This window comes from Osmerus mordax, chromosome 17 (genome assembly GCF_038355195.1).
Source record: "Osmerus mordax isolate fOsmMor3 chromosome 17, fOsmMor3.pri, whole genome shotgun sequence".
Lineage (NCBI taxonomy): Eukaryota > Metazoa > Chordata > Actinopteri > Osmeriformes > Osmeridae > Osmerus > Osmerus mordax.
Genome location: NC_090066.1, coordinates 9,814,407 through 9,834,406, shown reverse-complemented (window position 1 = coordinate 9,834,406; position 20,000 = coordinate 9,814,407). Strand labels below are relative to the sequence as shown.

The 20,000-nt window shown below is 46.3% G+C and overlaps 2 protein-coding genes across 2 annotated transcripts; one reads left to right on the top strand and one right to left on the bottom strand.

Annotated features, from left to right (window-relative positions):
• Positions 1 to 84: 84 nt before the first annotated feature.
• Positions 85 to 803, top strand: coa6 (cytochrome c oxidase assembly factor 6). The gene is made up of 2 exons (XM_067254679.1): positions 85 to 378; positions 583 to 803. Exons 1-2 carry the CDS (start codon positions 235 to 237, stop codon positions 670 to 672), a joined length of 234 nt encoding a protein of 77 aa, XP_067110780.1. The 5' UTR covers positions 85 to 234; the 3' UTR covers positions 673 to 803.
• A 1,473-nt stretch (positions 804 to 2,276) lies between these two features.
• Positions 2,277 to 17,721, bottom strand: slc13a4 (solute carrier family 13 member 4). The gene is made up of 16 exons (XM_067254411.1): positions 17,602 to 17,721; positions 13,992 to 14,120; positions 9,934 to 10,070; positions 9,499 to 9,668; positions 9,326 to 9,377; positions 8,904 to 8,937; positions 8,548 to 8,634; positions 8,157 to 8,341; positions 5,958 to 6,077; positions 5,577 to 5,678; positions 5,180 to 5,281; positions 4,879 to 4,961; positions 3,904 to 4,064; positions 3,617 to 3,778; positions 2,812 to 2,949; positions 2,277 to 2,414 (listed from the first exon to the last, which is right to left on the bottom strand). Exons 1-16 carry the CDS (start codon positions 17,719 to 17,721, stop codon positions 2,277 to 2,279), a joined length of 1,920 nt encoding a protein of 639 aa, XP_067110512.1.
• Positions 17,722 to 20,000: the final 2,279 nt, after the last annotated feature.

Below are 20,000 nucleotides of genomic sequence, written 5' to 3'. Positions count from 1 at the left end.
AATCAGGTTACAGAATTCATATTTGTAATTGCTGACTTTCAGCAGACTTCGCTGAACGTTTACTTCGGATTTCACGAAAAACATTTTCAGCGATATGTCAGGATTAACATCTCAATGCTGAAGTCTTCAATCTAAAAGATTGTGTGACATTTTTTGGCAACTGTTACACAACAACAGAACAGCTCACCTGCCCGGGAGTAAACCTGTTCTCGGTCAGGCACCGGTAAACCTGACATGGCAGCCCCGAACTCTAGCGAGAGACGCGCATGTTGGGGAGCGAGGGACGAACTGTGGAAGTGTCTGGATGATAATAACGACCAAGCCTCTTCGTGCGAGAAGTTTCAGAAAGAGTTCGAGGCCAACTGTCCAACTCAGTGGGTGAGTAACGTAAACACACGGGTAAAGCGTGCTGTGTAGAGACTGTTAAGTAGGCCTTTAGGTCTAGGTATAACACACCAAAAAAACGTTACACATAACCATTTTTTTCAAGCACAACCTCTGTTAGCATGGGTTGTTTAAATATCTCGTGTGTCCAATTAAAAGAAAAACATGTGCCAATCATTTCCTATTCATTTGTAAAAGGTGAAGTACTTCATCAAAAGAAGGGACTTCTTGAAGTTCAAAGAGAACATGGAGGACTTCAAGCCTGCAGAAGAATCGACCCAATCGTAACGAATAATCCCCCGCGCACAATCAACCGCTCGCTTGGGCTCAGTTACCTGTCCAACAGTGAGCTCGGGAGAGCTGGGAGGGTCGAACCCAGAGACTGCAGCAGCTACGAAGCTGGTCGGGAGTGCTGCCTTTGTGTTGGTGATGTCTGATAGACTTCTGAGAAAAGTGACCCTTAAGTCAACATCACCTCAGTAGTTGTGTCTGTTGGCCATGCTCTCTGTCAAGGATTGACTTGCATTTGAATATCATATTTATTATAGATTGATTGGACAGCTTGCAGTTTTCTGTGTTGAAGATTATGACGAAAGCTACACCTCCATTTATTTTGCCACGGAAATGCGTAAATAATTTATCTTGTTAGGCTACTGGTTGTGATTGCAGAAATAAAGAAAAGTAATCCACATTCCAGTGTTATTTTTTTATTAGCCTATAACATATATCTTTAGTTTTATGATCCTAAAAGTGGGAGTGGGTTCAATTGGATTGTAACTACACATCATTCATGAAAGTTAAGAGTTCATCAGGTTGGTTTGATATATGATATAAGGTTCTTAGCTTTTATATGACACGTTTGTATGTATTTACAAGTTCTATATCCATCTTCTACCATATGAAAACTTTAAGGCATTGAATAAATTACAAAATGTATAGAAATATAGGATCCAGATTAAGTTGAGTACATAGGACTACATTTTTCATGGTGAGGTTGAATAATGTACAAAAATTACAAAAATTACATTTGAATTTGTGTAAAAATATAAAGTATTTCTCATACATGTCACATTGCAGTACAATCACATGCACATCCTGTCTGTCTGTCGCCAACATGTCTCTTGTCAGAGACAGCTCTCTTGATTTAGCTCTTGATTGAATTTTGCAGTGTTCTCCCCCTCTGGTCTCCAGGAAACACTTGACACATGACAACATAAACCCAATAGCATTGGTAACACACCACACAGACACACATTAGTAAGGACTAGTTTTGTAGAATACGGTATATCCTTGACATAAAGTGTCAAATGCTCAGAAAAATACTATGTGGTTACAGGGCTAAACCAATGAGATATATACTGAATGTGTGGTACATTTCATAAAGTCACTGCTTGAATATTAAAACACAACAACCTATTAAAGCAGCATTTACAGTGATGCGATGGAGTAAAAGGCAATACGATCCGTTGACTTGACACGTCAGAGTCCATTTCAAGCACCTCCTTCCTGTCCCTCCTCCCAAAGGTGGTGCTCTCCTTCCCTCCTTCTCTTCCATTGGCAATCCATCCCAACCTTTTCAGACTCATCCGGTCAGGTTGAAAGAGATCACCTCTGTCCCTTTCAATTTTGGCATTTTCAGTAAGAGAGTTCAGCCCTGCCCAGAAACAGGCCTGAGTCCACCTCACACCTGCACAGATCTGATGATGTACTGTATCCGAGGGGGCACAGGTTCCACCAATCAGATCTTTACAGGTGTTTAGGGCAGAGGGGCTAGGACTCATTTATGGAACAAGGCTTGTTTGACTACATCTCCAGTCTTCTCTTTTACACACAGTCTCCTGTCTCTATCTCTCTCTCTGCCACTGTCAACACACTCTGGCTCCCTCCAGTGGTTATAAACTCTCTGTGACATTCCTCACGACCGCCCAGGTAGGGAACTCGGTGAGGTCGAAGAGGGGCACCCCCCAGGTCAAGATGGCCAGCATGACCACCAGAACACCAATCAGGTTCACCCCGAATCCTGCTTTCACCTGGGGTGGGAACACATCACACAACATTGAACACATGGGTCCTGAGATCCATACATGCAACAGCTCTGTTTATTATGGTTTGTAAGTGCTTGACATCATACTTTCGTAAGTAAAAGTGTCTCGGGCAATGTGCTTTGTATTACTAAGTCTATTTTTCAATTGTTTGTTTTATTCTTTCGGTTGGTTTTGTATTTCTCTGTCTGAGAGCTTGCGTAATCGTTGTGGAGAATTCCAGTGAGGCTTGCTGGGGGAAGACTGTACAGGACAGTACTGTGCACGTGTGTCAGTGTGTGCGTGTTCACACGCATATATCCACGTGCATTTTCATGTACGAGCGTGTGAGTCTTCGAGTGAGTTTGCACGTCGGTGTGCAGGGGGGGTTCGTGCTTTGACTCACCATGTCGCTGATCTGCACGTGGCCGTAACTGAAGACGATGGCGTTGGGGGGGTTCCCCACGGGGAGCATGACCCCGAAGGACACGCACATGGTGGAGGGGATGAGAGTCTGGAGGGGGTTTATCTGCAGGGTCTCCGACTGAGGGAGGGAGAGCGAGGGAGGGAGGGAGAGCGAGGTGGCGTGAGGGAAGGAGAAGAACGAGAAAGAGAGGGTGAGAGGGGGGACATGGAGCGCAAGGCCGCGTGAGGAAATCAAGGAGAGAGGACGTTGAGAAAGAAGAGAACGACAAAAAGGTTAAGAGAAGAAGGGAGAGGGAAAAGAAAGGAGGCAGGAGCGACAGAGGGCGAGAGGCACAGAGAGATGTAGAGGGGAAAGATCAGTGTTCTTCTTCAAGTTTGCACAAATATTGACAGAGACACAGAGAAAGACAGCAGTTTGTCATTGTTAAGAGTGTTGATGTTAAGACCCTTCAAGGGTATTTAAAGGTCAAAGACTTAGAAGGTTAGGTTTAGTCAACTCAGAAATAAGGACAAAGGTGTATGCTCTCTGCAAATTATGTTAAATATCAGTTGACCAGTGACTCAGACCCAAACATGGGTCAATTATTACTTAGCATTTAGTAATTCTTCAATAATTTTGTTAATGCGATGGAATCCAATTCACGGTTGGCTTTTTGGGGACGCATTTATTGGTTCCATTTAACGGTGTGAGCTAAATCAATTAGTCAACATGTGCAGATGGACCTGGGTCTGATTCCAGGACGTGTGTGGTGAACGGATGAAGGGATGCAGGGATGAAGCCTCACCAGAGCAGATAGGATGGGCAGGAAGACGGTGAGGGTGGCAGGGTTGCTGGCAAACTCGGTAACCGTGGAGACCAGGAGGCAGGCCAGCAGGGTGACGGCCCACGGGGGGAGACCGCTCATAGGCTCCAGCTGCCTTCCGATCCACACAGACAGACCGGACACCTGTACACACACACACACACACACACACACAGTCAACATTTTCCTCAAAGAGCCAGACTGAGCACTCACATTCACGCATTCCAGTAATACAAATTCCCCAACACAGTGGACTGTCGCTATCCTACCTTGCAGCCGGCCGCGAGCGCATAGCCCCCTCCAACCAAGATCACAATCTCCCAGGGCATCAGTTTCTGGAAGTCCTTCCAGGTGATCATAGGGGCCAGTGGCTCGTCGTGTTCCTCCTCCGATTCCTCATCAACTGTGGGTGTTGGAGAACACGTCGTTACTATCCTTGACCAATAGGGGTCCCCACTGAGGCAGTAATCCAAAGGCGACCCTGACAGACAGGGTCTACCCTGGCACATGATTGAGTTGTTTCTGATTGTTGTCTGAAGCCTATCAAGACAGAGAGAGCAGGCTTCCACAACTCTGGTGAATTAGAAACTAACAGACGCTAAAGACCTGGGGGCAATATTCACACTGAGAGGTTTCCCAAATATCAGTAAAAGTTTCTAGCTAAGACTTTCTTCTTAAAACAACAAAGCTGCTGAGGTCAACTTTTACTAAGGAATGGGGAGAAAGTTAAGAGAAAGGGTGGGTTTGACCTTGTTGCTATGGATGATGTCAACAAGCTTACTCACTATGCCCACAGTGATTGGCCGATGGGGGATGGGTTTCTGTCAGTGATTTCATCATAGAAATACTGTAGAAGGAGGTATCATGTTGCCATATTCCAACACAATCACCACCATCACAATTAACAGTAAAGATGATCAAATACAAATTTGGATTGAGCTAAAATGGTTCGTGAAATACTCTTAGACCAAAAATTGAAAATATGGATGGACTATTCTTTTTTAAGAGTTTTTCCAAAATCAACGAGTTAGAAACTACTTTCAGCCTTAAGATGTTTTGTGAATACGGACCCTGGCGTCTTCGGGTCACAAAGCACACACTCCTAGCCGAGGACAAACTTGTGTAGGTAACAACAGTGTTGAGCGATATTCGTTCATACAGACTGCACACGCGTGGCTTGAGTGGGCCTACAGTGGACCTGCGTCCATGGATGAACTGACCTGTGACCGTGAATCTGGATGTACGGGAAAATGGCCGCCGGGCAGGGATCAGGAAGAGCAGGAAGCCCAGGAGCACAGACACGGTGGCGTCTGTCCTGTACCCCTTCCTGTCCGACCACAACAACAACAACAACATGCTCAGCCCTCACACACACCATCCCATGGTTGAATTTGGTAGAGTATCTTGTAAACAGTCGCCGAATACCATGTGCATGAATGAGTATTGCTTTATGCCACTATAGAAAGTTAGGTCGATTTATAACATTTCGACGAATGAGATTTCGACAGGGCAGGAACATGAGCGGTTCACAGGGGCCGTACGTACTTCTCAAACAGTGAAGTCCACCCAGGGACAAAGCCAGGTTCTCTGGTGAACCACAGGAGGGTCATCAAGATGAAGAAGACTCCTGTCACCACCTCCGGGTAACTACAGGAGGAACACACAGACACCGAGAAAAACACATTGACATTTGGATACAGTTTGAAATCTGCCACTTTGATTGGAAGAAAGTCCTGCCCATAGAGACCGTGACACAGAGTAATGGGTATGGTGGCGGTGTGCATTGGTGGTGGTGATTGTCGTGGTGATGGGGATTGATAGTGGCGATGGGAGTGGTGGTGATCATTCACGGTGATGGTGGTGGTGATTGTTCATGGTGGTGATGATGGTGGTGGTGATGAGGATTGTTCAGGGTGATGGGGATGGTGGCGAGGGTTGTAACCTGATGGGTCCCAGCTTGATGTACTCCTCGTGGATCCTCTTCTCAGACAGAACCTCCCTCCTGGTCTTACGCTTCTTACTCCAGGAGCAGGTCTCTCTGAAACTGGGGCACACATCACCATCACAACACCACTCACAGCAGCAAACACCAGCTGATGTTTATCTCTACCATTGTTCATGGATAGATACCATCCTCCCCCTACATCTTCATATGTATGTCCATATGCTTTCCCATATGTACAATATATCCCACAATATACCATGTAAGTCACATTCCCACATTATTCTTAATATGCCTTCACACATAGTATAATATAGACCTAACTCAAACGATACCCGCAACTATGGTGGGATATGTAGTATATGGTGACCCGGTTCTTACTTGCATCCCAGGAACAGGAAGTGCAGCCAGACCCAGGTGAGCAGTAGCATGATGAGGGCGATGGGGAAGCTGAAGATGAACCAGGTGCCAAAGTTGATCACCTTGGCGTCCGGGTAGCGCCTGAGGAGGGGGAGCACCGTCAGCCTAGTTATAACCACACTGCTTCGTCCTTCTCGCTGTCTTCGGGGAATGTTCAAAACAAACGTTGTGACGATTTTAAGGCCCTCGAGCTTCCTCGCACAACAAGTTCAAAATAGTTTCGACCCGAGGTCGTCAATCCCAATTTCATCACTTTGTCGAGTCACTTGTCTTGCGGTGATATCACTACTCCTCCATGCTGTCTGCTGAGAGAGGTGCTGACTGACTCGTGCTGACTCCTAATTACGATTTGCCCGCTAACAGGCTGAGAACTGTGTTCTGCGGACATTCTCAATGATAAGACTGTAGAGTCGACCAGTAACATAATGGCGGCTGCCTGTTCCGCGTGCTGTAGTCTTGAGATACGGGTGAGCGCTGTTTGGCTCAGTACTCGAGTATCTGGATGATCTTTGCATGTGTTTCCTGACTGAGTGCAGATAACCGGGACAAAGGTGAGAGGTAGCCAAAGGTGTGCCTCGACCCCCCCCCCCCTCCACCCACCCCCAACATCCATCCCCTTTCAGCCCCCTCTCTTGTGGACTCAACCCTCCTCCTCCCCCCCCCCCCCCCCCCCCTTCTCAACCTCTGTCTCTGAGACGAGAAGGTCAACGCGTCCAGTCACTACTTAGGGATGTGGATGTACTGAGCAAGGTCCTTTTTGCACACACACATACACGCACACACACGCACACATGCGCGCATGTCCCTTCTCTCTTTTGCGGACCTAGCATGGCCAAACTGGAAGCTGTTGTGCAACTTCTTCGCTTAACAACTCAGGATTATCCATAAACCTAATCGAGAACATACACTGCAACTTCTGCCGCACCAAAATGCGATGCCTCAAAGTAGAGCCACTTTTCTCCTATCTAGACTGTCCCGTGCTGCCGTTGTTTACAGTTACAGAGCTGCAGCCTGGTCGTTTGTCATCCATGTCCTCCGTCTGTAACGGGGTGAAAATGTGTCGACGGTGAACAAGGTTGAAGGGCTCTCTTGTCCTATAGCATGGACTTGCTAAAGACACACACAGCAAATCTTCATGAAAGGGAAACACCAGACAGCAGCTCCCGAGATGTTCTGAACTCTCTGAACCCCCTCCCCCCAACCCCACCCAGACTCCCCCACCCCAGTCAACATCTCTCCTTCTGAGTTCACCTCAACACTTGAATTCTCTTTGGGATTAACCAACTACATTGAACGGAACTGACAGGTTGGGCTGACATACTGTATGTCACACTCACAGAGTCACGGTGTGACCTTTGTCCAACCAACTCCGAGAAAACTCCAACTCCCTCAGGCTTAGCCTCCACAAAAAATCACCAAGGGGGGAAATCCGCTTTGGGGATTGGCCAGAGTGATTAAACCAATCCCATGGCTCTTTGGCCCGTTTGTTCCTCAACTTCCCGTTTGTACCCTGTGCGCCCCACTAAGACATGGCATCCATGTATTTATCCCAGCTGTTATTCACACAGGTTTAGTCAAGCTGAATACAAATCCCAACCAGAGACACGTTCTAGCTGTCGCCACGTTCCGCAGCGTCAGCTAACCCCCTCTGCGCTCGGATTTGTCGGTGTCGGATCACTTGATAGCGAAAGACACATTTGTAAACACGACAACCGACGCGATGCACGGCGACGACACGCAGAGCGGGTTTGAAAAGCATTGTGATCGATCATCTACCTGGCATTGTACGACGTGTGTCTGTCTGTCTGTGTGTGTGTCTGTCTGTCTGTCTGTGTGTGTGTCTGTCTGTGTGTCTGTCTGTCTGTCTGTGTGTCTGTCTGTGTGTCTGTCTGTGTGTCTGTCTGTGTGTCTGTCTGTGTGTGTGTCTGTGTGTCTGTCTGTGTGTCTGTCTGTGTGTCTGTCTGTGTGTCTGTCTGTGTGTCTGTCTGTGTGTGTGTCTGGGTGTCTGTCTGTGTGTCTGTCTGTGTGTCTGTCTGTGTGTCTGTGTGTCTGTCTGTGTGTGTGTCTGGGTGTCTGTCTGGGTGTCTGTCTGTGTGCCTGTCTGTGTGTCTGTCTGTGTGTCTGTCTGTGTGTGTGTGTCTGGGTGGGCGCGTGGCGTACGTGTTGAACTGCTCGGCGAAGATGAGGTTGGTGGAGGTCCCGGTGATGGTGATGAGGCCCCCGATGGTGGCGGCGTAGGTGATGCTGAGGGAGAGGCACTTGCAGATCATGTGGTCCCTCTTGGTGGGGTAGGGGGAGTCCTTCCGCCCCTTCTCCCTCTTGGGCTCTGGGATGGGGATCTCTGTCTGGGACACCGAGACGACCATGCAGTGTGGTTACTGGGGTGTGTTTCGCTGCGGTGGCTAGGACGTGCAAATGGCTTGTGCGTCCGATAGAAAGAGAGAGGGAGGCGCGTGTGTGTACGCGTGCAGATGCTGGTATGGGGTCGGTATGGGTACTGCATTTGTACTGTATGCGCTCTATGTATGTGTGTGTGTGTGTCTTTTCTGACCTGGGGTAAGTGTCCATTAGACTCTCTGATGGCCTCTTGGCAGAGATTGGGATTCAGAGACACACCATTGGACTCTAAGGTCTGGACCTGAGAGAACCGAAACACACAGTTGTAAAACTAACTTCAAGATGGTGGATACTTTTGGTGGATGGTAGATGATGGTGGATTATTTTGGAGGATGGTAGATGATGGTGGATTATATTGGAAGATGGTAGATGATGGTGGATTATATTGGAAGATGGTAGATGATGGTGGATTATATTGGAAGATGGTAGATGATTGTGGATGATATTGGAGGATGGTAGATTATGGTGGATGATATTGGAAGACTGTATATGATGGTGGATGACTCTCACCTCACTCAGAGTGCACAGCTCATGCTTGACACAGCTGTGGATGGAAGACAAGCTTGTAATTAAAAACAATATCCATCCTCCATAGAACTGGATCTGACATAGCATATTTAAGTTTTTAGTTTTTCAATATGGTTTTGCACACTTTCTTGCTTATTAGGTTTTTATGGTCCATGTCAAGGGATCCCAATTTCTATTAAAGTAACTTGAATACAATTACTGTAATATGTACATTTATTGTCCCCAAAATCCAGTCAAAGTCAAATATCCCTAATCCTAAACCTAGATATATTTTTTTATACATAAGCAGAGATGCAGTTGACAATTTTAATAGTCCCTTGATAGTGTGATCCTATGTAATGTGCTGTCTAAATAAAGTATCCCCCAAACGTCTTTCTCCAGTGTCTGTCTGCCCCTGGCCTCACCTGTCTCTCCGATAAAACAGCTCCAGCTGGTTCTTATCCAGATTCGCCTTGTCTGTAAAAAAACCAAACACACTGAAGGGGCGCGGTCGATTGACAGGCAGCGGAAGCAGAAACACAGGCGGGTACGAAAAGGGGTAGCCGGGAACTTTCTGGGAGTCAAGAGAGGCCCCTACCGCCGTCGGGGCCCTCGGCGGTGTCCGAGTCCTCCTGGGCGTCGGCCACGCCGGTGGAGATGAGCTGCTGGAGGACGGCCTCGGCGATGGGCATCACCATGGCGGTGGTGGAGGTGTTGCTGAGCCACATGGACAGGAAGGTGGTGCAGCACATGAAGCCCAGCACCAGCCTGGGGACGAGAGGAGAGAGAGGTCGAGGCTTGAGGGTGTGCCTGACGTAAGAGGGGAGAGCGGGTCTGTCTGTGTGTGTCTGTGTGTGCGTGTGGGGGGAGGGAGGGGGGGGAGAGTTCGATTGAGAGCACTCTGTGCACGGGTGTGTGTTTGAATGCTGCGTGCACGCGCGCGCACGCGCGCGAGAGAGAGAGAGACAATGCACCCGTGAACGCGTCTTTCGATACCATGCACCTGTCTGTGTAGAGATAGATCATTACTTACATGCCCGGCTTGGCCCCAGCAATCATCACCATGCGGAGAGCGATGCGTTTGTGGAGATTCCACTTCTCTATGGAGGCCGCCAGACAGATCACCCCCATAAGCAGCAAAGTGGTGTCTTTACAGTACTCTGCAGCCACCTTCACACACACAAACACACACACACACATACACACATTATAAAATGTTCCACTCTTTTGACCAAATCCCTTCTGTACATTGAGGTTCCTTTACTTGAAATGTTCACCGTGATTGTGCGAACAGCTACGCTGTTTGGTTTCGTCTTGGGCTCCTGGTGCGTGGCCCGAAAGGTCCTTTCCCTGTCCTCACCTCTCAACTAGAAAAGCCTAGCAGGCATCTCGATACCAGACTAAACATTCCACAGATATCTGGCCATCGCCAAAATGATGGATAAAGCGCTCCCAGGTACGTCATGTCGACGACCAAAATATCATTCAAAGTTCTGAGACGGAAAAACACACAAACTAGCAGGAAGGTGTGATGTTTGTAGCGAAACCAGACTGCTGGTATTGGAAACATAGTGAGCGTTCAAGATTCCTCGACTCTCTCGGTGGTGTTCCACAAAGCGGGTTGGGAAGCAGGGAGGAGATGGACGGACTGCAGCGGACTCAGGCGGATCAATCAGGATCGAATCTTTTGGCGAGGCTTAGCTCCCCGTCTCCACGTGACCGAGAGAGAACGCCACTAAGCCACGAAACCGAATGACACGTAACCTCTTCCTGTTTGTGCCAGGTAACAAGGTACCTCTATCCTCCTATCCACACAATCAAACGGATTCCTGTGCAAGCAATTCAAGCAATCCTGGTTACTTGACAAAAGGATGTGTGTATGTGTGTGTGTGTGAGGGGTGGAGGGCAAGTGACCATAACAATCCAGTAAATAGAAGCCTGTTTTTGAACGAAAAGAAAAAAAGGTTGCATGAATGAAATGGTGTATTTACCAAACACGAATCCAGGGGCTTACGAAGGGGCCAGCTTGCGTTTGTCAAGTTGGTCAACAGGATTTTGGTTACATGAGTTTTCTATTATGCAACTCAGGGACGAGTGAAGGGGGGAAAACGAACGTGGTCGCTTGGAACGTGTGTTCCGCTCGTCAACAACCCTCCAAGAAGTGGTTAATGGGATCAGGGGCATAGCCAGGATATTATTTCTGGGGGGGCCAGCTCTGGCCAGTCTTTTATTTGGGGTGGCACTTGATTGTCAAAAACTACTATTTTAAAACTCAAACACTGCATCACTCAGAGCAGCAGTTTTCTAACGGTATCCAGTGGTTAGCTGCTAGTCTCCATTGAAGCGCTGTCAGAATGCACATTGGTTTGTGTCTTGCGCTGTTGATGGGGGCGTGGCCCAACATGTTGCGAATATGGGGCTTGTAGTGTAAGTGACAAATGACAATACAAGACGACTTGATAAAAAAAATACTAATGCATTTATTTCAGCTTTATACCGTTTCTGTTCAGGATTTTTTTTTTTTGTGCCTTGAGGTTGGGGGGGGGCCGGCAGGGTGGCCATTCTCTGACCAATGGTGGCCGTGGCCCCCCCTGGCCACCACGTGGCCACGCCCCTGAATGGGATGGATTCGGAAAGAGCCATCTCACTGCTCGAGCCTGTTCTGCTGTGTCATCCTGTGCTACCGTCGCACAGCTTCAACACGAGGGCTGCTGTCCGGGGTCTCCACATCATGACCCCTCAAGGCTCACGCTGCGCCTCTCGTACGGCAGGTCGCCGCGTGTCGCCGTCCTGGTCGTCGCGGCAACCGCTCTATTCGAAAACAACGTCACCCACAGCGCCATCCATCAAGTTGGTCTTTTTTTTTGTTTTTGGAAGGAGGTGGCGGTTATTCTAACACCAAGCACTTAATCTTGCTTGAGCCTGAACACAGGTGTTTGACCATTTCGTTGAACTAGCATGAAAGTTCTTGACATTTTTTGATGAAGTTTTAGTCCAGTGAGATTTGTCATAACCACAATAACAAACAAAAACAGCAAAAACTGGATGAATCTTTAAAAATACAATGGATGAACCGACTTGACTTGATAGATCTCAGTAGTTTACTGTTAGTAACCTTTAGTTACCTACTCTGGCCTTTAGAGGAACAAACTGGGTTGACTCAAATTGACACACAAGTTGACCTAGACAAATTGACCCGCGTCCTTATTCCGGAGCCAGCAGAGATAAAGTGTCATTGAATTCCTTCTATCTAGGAAGTCTTTTTTTTTTTTTTATAAAAAAGACTCCAAAAAGTTCTCAATCCTGTATTTCCCTAGACTGTGGAGGTCATTAGGGAAAAGTTCGATAAGGATTATTATTTCTATTCTCATGTGATGAACACAGTGGAGGAATGTGCCTTTGTGTTCCCTGTCCGCCAGGCGAACACAGTGCCACTGTGACCTGGCTCCGTTTCAGTGTCACTGTGGCTCTGAGCCGACAGGGGACTGGTTACATAAAACCACATACAAGCGTATGCAGAGTGTACAGTACATAGTACACAACAAACAAACCCTATACATAACCTTGTTTATGTAACCCAATCTAAATTGGTTAAACTAACTCCTCAGTATAAATACCTTCTACCCGTGATAACAAATGGTTCGATTTTCGGTGGTGCACCTGGCTAAAGGGGGGGGGGACTTCATAGAAGGCAAGGAAGGGAGGCTAACAATCAACCCAACATACAAACATCCATTGAAACATAAACAGCCCTTTAACCCAGTAACTGGTCAACTGTTTAGGAATGTATGAAGCAGCGGTCTCTTGGCTCTGCACAACATTATCGGGGAGTCAGGTGGCTGAGAGGTGAGGGAATCGGGCTAGTAATCCGAAGGTTGCCAGTTCGATTCCCGGACATGCCAACTGACGTTGTGTCCTTGGGCAAGGCACTTCACCCTACTTGCCTCGGGGAAATGTCCCTGTACTTACAGTAAGTCGCTCTGGATAAGAGCGTATGCTAAATGACTAAATGTAAATGTAAACCACGTGTTAGCATTTACAATGTTTCTATGGTACCTCTTTTCTGTTAAGCCTGACATGGCTAGGCCTCTTTAAGGTGCACAGCTGTTACGTGGCTCTCTTATATAAGGTCTGAATAATGACCCATGTCACATTTCCCCACTTCCCTGACCGCTGCTGACCGCGCAGTGCACCTGCTACAACGGCACCAGACTGCTTTCATCACAGCAGTGCACAGCAAACCGCAGTGAGAGTGAGCCAGAGCACCAGCGAGTCAATGAAATTGTGTGACTCCAAGGATTCGAATACGAACCCAAATAGTGTTTTCCGGGCCTACATGGACAAAGAGGACAAGCGAGAGACTGTGACCAAAGTATTGAAAGGGAAGGCGAGAGGAAGAGAGGGAGACACCGACAACTGGACGAATCCCAGCGGGTCATTAATCTGAGATCCATCATCGTTTGTCACCAGCTGTGCCCTTTGGATAAACAAACTGGGCTGACCTTGTCGTGTTGTTGCTGACGCAAAGCGAGTGGGAGGGAAGGGGAGAGAGGAAGAGAGAGAGAGAGAGAGAGAGAGAGAGAGAGAGAGAGAGAGAGAGAGAGAGAGAGAGAGAGAGGGGGGGGGGGGAGGGAAGAGAGGAAGAGAGAGAGAGAGGGAAGGGTAGAGAGGAAGAGAGAAAGAGGGAAGGGAAGGGAGGAAGAGAGAGAGGGAAGGGAAGAGAGGAAGAGAGAGAGAGGGAGGGAAGGGTAGAGAGGAAGAGAGAGAGAGGGATGGAAGGGTAGAGAGGAAGAGAGAGAGAGAGGGAAGGGAAGAGAGGAAGAGAGGTAGAGAGAGAGAGGGAAGGGAAGAGAGAGAGAGGAAGAGAGAGAGGGAAGGGAAGAGAGGAAGAGAGAGCGAGGGAAGGGAAGAGAGGAAGAGAGAGGGGAGAGAGAGAGTGTGTGAGAGAGAGAGAGAGAGAGAGAGAGAGAGAGAGAGAGAGAGAGAGAGAGAGAGAGAGAGAGAGAGAGAGAGAGAGAGAGAGAGAGAGAGAGAGAGAGAGAGAGAGAGAGAGAGAAGGGAAGAGAGACAGCGAGGGCGTCGTTTACTCACCTCACTGGACTTGAGCACCCCAAACAGCGGGTAGAGGAAGGCGGGCACCAGGGCAGCAGCCCCCAGGGGCACAGCCTCAGACACCCAGTACACCGCTGTCACCATCAGCACATAGGCACAGCACGCCTCCTGCAGGGACACACACACAGCGTTTTTCAGCTTTACAATTCACAAGAAACCATTGATGAGCCAGGGATGGAAAGGGATGGATGGAAAGGCTTGCAGGCTAGCAAGCATGGTAAAGGGAGTTCACAGACCGTAGTAACTGCCACTGTTTTCTGGCACGTCAAACTCTGAGAACTTGTGCTTGACTTCTGCTCCATGATTATTTAGCGCACTTTGACTTGGATCCAAGTGTATGCTAAATTAATACATCCAAATCGAATTTATTACATTGTCGTGAACAACTGCTTTGGTGACAAAAGTCAAATGGATATGGACATTCTGAATGGACATTCAGAACATTCGGTGAGATCGAACCATTTTATCCTTCATAAACGCACAGGTTCATCTTTAAGAACAGTTGTGCTCCATGACAGAGAAGCAGGTAATACTGGCCATGCAGACCACAGTTTGGATATGATACGTTAGCAAACATCAGCATGAACACACAGCAGCACCACGGTCACCACGGAAACCCTGGATAGAGTCTGAACAAATCCAAATTCTTACTGAATGGTTTAATCAAAATGGGATTTGTAGAGAGATATAAGAAAACCCATTTTGAAGGAAATAGCTATCCGAGCACCGACCCTGGACTCCACTCTCTATGTTTACAATAACAATTCAGTGCCGGTTTAGGCTACTTTTGGTAAAGACCATTTGAAGGAACAACCCCCAACCCACCCCTCCGAACCTTCTCCGACAGCTCGATGCACAGACAGGAAAAGAGTTTTGGAGGAACATACAGCGCAAAAACATATCAAAATCGACCAGCAGTGTAAAGCCGTGTCTTGAGCGGTCTTAGAACATTCCCTTCACCCCAAAATGTGAAGGGAATATTGGACCCCGATCCCTGCTCTAAACAGAAGATCCCTGCTCTAAACAGAAGATCCCTGCTCTAAACAGAAGCCCCCTTAAGACGCAAACACACACACGTGTGTTCCTGTTGTCTAGAACGTGGAGGTGTTGGTCGTCGACTCAGTTCCACACACAGCCATACACACACACACACAGCCCAATTCCAAGTGTGTATTAATCTGGTTATGGTTATATAAGAAGGCCTTTGCAACAAGGATTACTAACACGCCTACAGTGGGATTTACAAGACTGGGAAAAAAAAGAAAGAAATGCAGTCCTGTTTTTAAACGATGAGGAGAGAAGACCGCGAGGGAGGGAGGGAGGGAGGGAGGGAGGGAGGGAGGGAGGGAGGGAGGGAGGGAGGGAGGGAGGGAGGGAGGGAGGGAGGGAGGGAGAGAGAGAGAGAGAGAGAGAGAGAGAGAGAGAGAGAGAGAAGAGAGGGAGAGAGAGAGAGAGAGAGGGAGAGCGAAGGAGAGAAGACCGCTTGGAACATGGCGTGTGGCGTCGTGAGCCAGCAACGGCTAATGTTGTCGACAGGCATGCCCAGACCTGAACCACACCAAACCTGAGCCAAGCCCAGGGCCCCATGGTTGACGCGACACCATTGTTCAGTAATATTACACAGTGTTTCTGGGAGAGGGAAAAAAATAATCATATGGCAGCTTATGGTTTAATAAGAACACAATGTGGTGCTGGGATGAGATGGAGGCAATGCGGATTACAGGCGATTAAATGAAATCACGCCACGTATATGTCTGTGTGCAAGGTGTGATGCTGTGGACCTGCATGGTACGCTTGCAGGAGACTACGGCTAACTACCGTTTGGGGCCTTATTTGAATCCATTCCATTGTCAGATAGTGTGTTCTTTTATTGATCGCTGGTGGAGGCTGCAGACAAGGAAGACTCTTACTGAACTGTTATCTGTACTACATTACTGGGATGCAATGAATGCGTCTGTAGATAAATCCCTGTTTACACTAGTCTTCATCCCACTCTTTCTTCCTGAAGCTCAGCCAGTGAGGGAAGATGCCCCGGTCTTTTTGTGTCATTTGATTTAGATAGTAGAGGTTGAGTGAAAAGGTTTGGTCTATATTGTAGAGTTTGGAATGGTGTTTTTATGACAACTATCGGTTGATTATTTGGAGAAGCTTTTCCCATAGACAAGGAAGTACTCACATGCACATAGTTGTTTTAATCTAGGGACAAAGTTCTTCTCACATGAAGGAACGTGATGCTGGAGCCTGGCTGCAGAGAGTAAAGTTCGTTGATAATCAAATGAAATCAAACAATGAAAGAAGATATCCGTTGTTTGTTTGTTGTCAGAAGATGTGATTGGATTACATTTAGTCTAAAGGCCTCATTTGGTGCTACATGCCTTTAGAGATAAGCCTTCACAGTCAGCAGTAAAGATTGTTTGTTTTGAAATAAAAGGTGATTCTTTCATCAAGGCACACCTTTTTATCTTTAGATGGGGAAGTAGAGGTTCAGATATAAGCACAAATTTACTTACAATTACTTGCTTAATAAATAAACAATAAGAAGAAACCATTATTGAATGGATAATGTAAGATTAGGTTGATCATATAAGTCAATTAGTCAGTTTACCAGACAGATAGACTCTGACCAACTGATGGAGAATTTGACCTAGGTTGGTCTGCTCTTTGTAGCAGTTTTGTAATTTCCTCCTTGTGGGATTTAACCTTGGTTGGGTTTGCTTTGTTAACACCTAATTCTTGTGAAAGACTGGTAGGGACTTAAAGCTGAGAACTGAAGCTAAGAACTTGGTAACAGGTATGCTTAATACCACATCTTTATTATATTCTTAACCTATCAATAATTCTCGCCTTTGTCACTATTTTAATTTCAGGCATAGGGAAACATCCTCTGACCATTCATTGTATATTCGTTTCACTAATATCAAGAGAAGGGGATTTCTGCTGTCCTTCCCCTACCCCTTCCGAGTCCCCGCTGTTCTTTGACGCAGACAGGGGCCGATAAGGGGACATGTGTTGTCGGACACAGACAGGGGTTGGTTCGGGGACTATGCAGCTGCAGCAGCCTGACACGACTCTTTCAGTTAGGACACATTCTTACATAGAGGGGGGCCTAAAAACGCAAGTCACAATAAATCCCCCGAAGCTTTATACTGTAATTTAATCACTTGGAATTTGGCGCAAACAAACTGCTTCCATTGGCACCTGTGTAGCCATTTTACAATGCACAAACAAAATACCTTGCGCGCTTTTACGCACGGGTTTTAATGCGTAAAGTCTGAGCGGTGCGTCAGACAGTAATCCGAGGGCTAAATGGAGAACTATTTTATGATAAGTGTATAGTATGTTTTCTACATTAAATGTTATTTGTCAAACATATGTCTATGATACCAAAAGGTTCCGATCCAAGTGCAATCTCTTCTACACAGTTTACAGATGATAGAAATACAGATGGTCTTGGCGTCTTTGTGATGGTTTACCAAATATTTTGTTCAACACTACGTCCTATCTGAAAACTAAGTTGTAAATAGCTAACTATACTTTTAGATAGCTTTTTTTTTGTACTTCTGTTGGGACCGATGTTTGCATTACTCACGCTGGTGGGGTGGATGAGTGGCAGCGGCAGTAGAGACAGTGGGATCAGCACCACCAGTATCTGCTTCCGCGTCCTCCACATCTTCCTGAAGAGTTCCATCCTTGCGACTTCGAGCCTCATCGGTGTACCCGAAGATAGCAAGAAGCGCTGAGAAGCCCGTCGGTCCAGATTTAGAGCGGTTATCGCCTGCCTCGGTACCTTGTGTCCCGCTTTCGAAGCAGCTATCGACCGTTATCGGCGGGTTTATGTCGATAATAAGACCTCCCTTTGAACGTCTCCTTTTAAAGCTCAAATCCAGTAAAAATGATTTGGTTAGTTGTTCGTTGTTCTTCCTGTGTAGACTACACAGCTCGGATTCTACAGGGATTGAATGCCCAATATTGTGGAATTTCAGTGGTATCTATTTGCAATTTAGTAGGCGGACCGGAAAGCAATCGGTCTTTGAGTTCAGGTGGAAAATCTATTTTGGACATGTATTGATCTTCTTTTGTGTTATCTTATCAGGGTTTTTTTTCTTAAATCAAAAGCCCATTTCAGCATATCCAGCCCTTACTATATCATCCAGGCTAACAGGCACAAATATGGATGATTATATCAGTTAAGTGTTCTGGTCAAAAACCAAAACTAGTCATTAACTGTCACATTTATCAGCTTGCCACTATGCAAATTTCTTAAGACAGTTCCGCCCTTTTTTGTTTCCCAGCCAATCATGTTCAAGTACTTATTCCTCAGAAATGGAGACTCACATTTACATTTTACATTTAGTCATTTAGCAGACGCTCTTATCCAGAGTGATTTACAGTAAGTACAGGGACATTGCCCAAGGACACAACGTCAGTTGGCATGACCTGGAATCGAACTGGCAACCTTTGGATTACTAGCCCGCTTCCCTCACCGCTCAGCCACCTGACTCCCTTGAAAACTTGAAAAGTTTTGTCAACATGTGTTTCAAGAATATCCCAAAGTAACCTGAGGATCATTTTGTATTTACAGTCATTGTAAATGTCCAATTTACTAAATAAAATTGGTTATATATTTATGTATGCTGCTCTCAAATAAAATAAAATATACAGAGGTATCTTATTGACCGGCTTTCAGGAGTATATAATTGGACAGTTGGTGACTTGAATTGTACATAAATGTAACAGAAGTTAGAAGAAGTTAGTATTGGCGGCTTAACGCACTTCCCAAAAGCCGCAGGCCCTGTAGAATCAACTCGCAGTCTACGTCTACCCTCTAGTGGGAGATTTGAGTATGGAACTAATCAAATTGAGTTCATGGAAAAATAGCCAGAACTATACCTTGTGGAATGTGGATGTCCTTATGGCTCGGCATTATGAATAGGCTAGTGTTAAATTGAAACTAAAATATATTTTAAACTACAGCTCAGTTACCGAGGATATAAAGTTATTCCATAATTGCCACATACAGTAGTCTTACTATGTTAAGCTAAACACGGTAAGCCGAAAAGGTGTATTTTTAACCCTTTAAGCTGTAAAGCAATGTCACAATACAGAATTAAAAAAATAATCGCCGCAATCGGTCAAATAATAACAAAAGTTCTTGCAGCTTTTTTATTATGTAATGGTTTAACACTTAGGCTACTGTAATTATAAGAACACTTGCCTGACAGAGAGGGTGATAGAAAATAAGAGAAAAGAGCATACAGAAAAAATATCACTACCTAGCTATCATCTGTCATATTACAATGAAATGCATGGTCAGATCAATAGCGATAGTCAACCATGGAAGTGTTTAACCTGACTCAGTGTTCCTAATCATTAGAGGGGCAGCATAAGATAACTCATTCAGACCTACAGATGTGTGTGTGTGTGTGCGTGTGTGTGTGTGCGTGTGTGTGTGTCGCCTGTCCTCTGATTAACAGACATTCCCCTATGTGTAGCGGCCCGGAGTTGCATAAACCAATCAATGTTGCCTAATTCCCTTTAAACCTCTTTACATCTTAACAAGGATGAACTTTGTCAATGGCGCTCAGAACCACCCAGTACTCACTGTGCTGCACTGAGGTGTGTTCTGTGGCTTGGGAGAGTGAAAAATAGAGAGGCGGTTTGAGAAAGAAAAGGATGGAAATGAGTAATAGCCTACCGTAAAAATTAACAGAGATTGTGTGAGTGAGTGAGAGAGAGAGAGACAGGGAGACAGAGATAGAGAGAGAACGTACAGACGATTATGTGATCTTGATCAGGGCATCAGGGTTTTTCAGGATTGACGACTAGAGACAGAGGATAGAGAGACTGATCAGATTGATCAGATTATGTTCATCAGTCAGGTACGGGAAAGTAACAGAAAAGGATATGCTGGAAGAATGAATCAGGAAAGTCTAAGAGTAATTTCCTGAATATAAATGTACCTCAAATGTAGCCAACCCCGAAACTGTG

What these genes read in the sequence shown, in the direction of transcription:
- coa6 (XM_067254679.1), top strand. Translation starts at nt 235, where the DNA reads ATGGCAGCCCCGAACTCTAGCGAGAGACGCGCATGTTGGGGAGCGAGG. An exon ending in CCAACTGTCCAACTCAGTGG is followed by an intron (nt 379 to 582) that starts GTGAGTAACGTA and finishes CATTTGTAAAAG; the next exon opens with GTGAAGTACTTCATCAAAAG.
- slc13a4 (XM_067254411.1), bottom strand. Translation starts at nt 17,721, where the DNA reads ATGAGGCTCGAAGTCGCAAGGATGGAACTCTTCAGGAAGATGTGGAGG. An exon ending in GGGTGCTCAAGTCCAGTGAG is followed by an intron (nt 10,071 to 13,991) that starts GTGAGTAAACGA and finishes GTGTGTGTGAAG; the next exon opens with GTGGCTGCAGAGTACTGTAA. An exon ending in TGCCCATCCTATCTGCTCTG is followed by an intron (nt 2,950 to 3,616) that starts GTGAGGCTTCAT and finishes TCCCTCCCTCAG; the next exon opens with TCGGAGACCCTGCAGATAAA.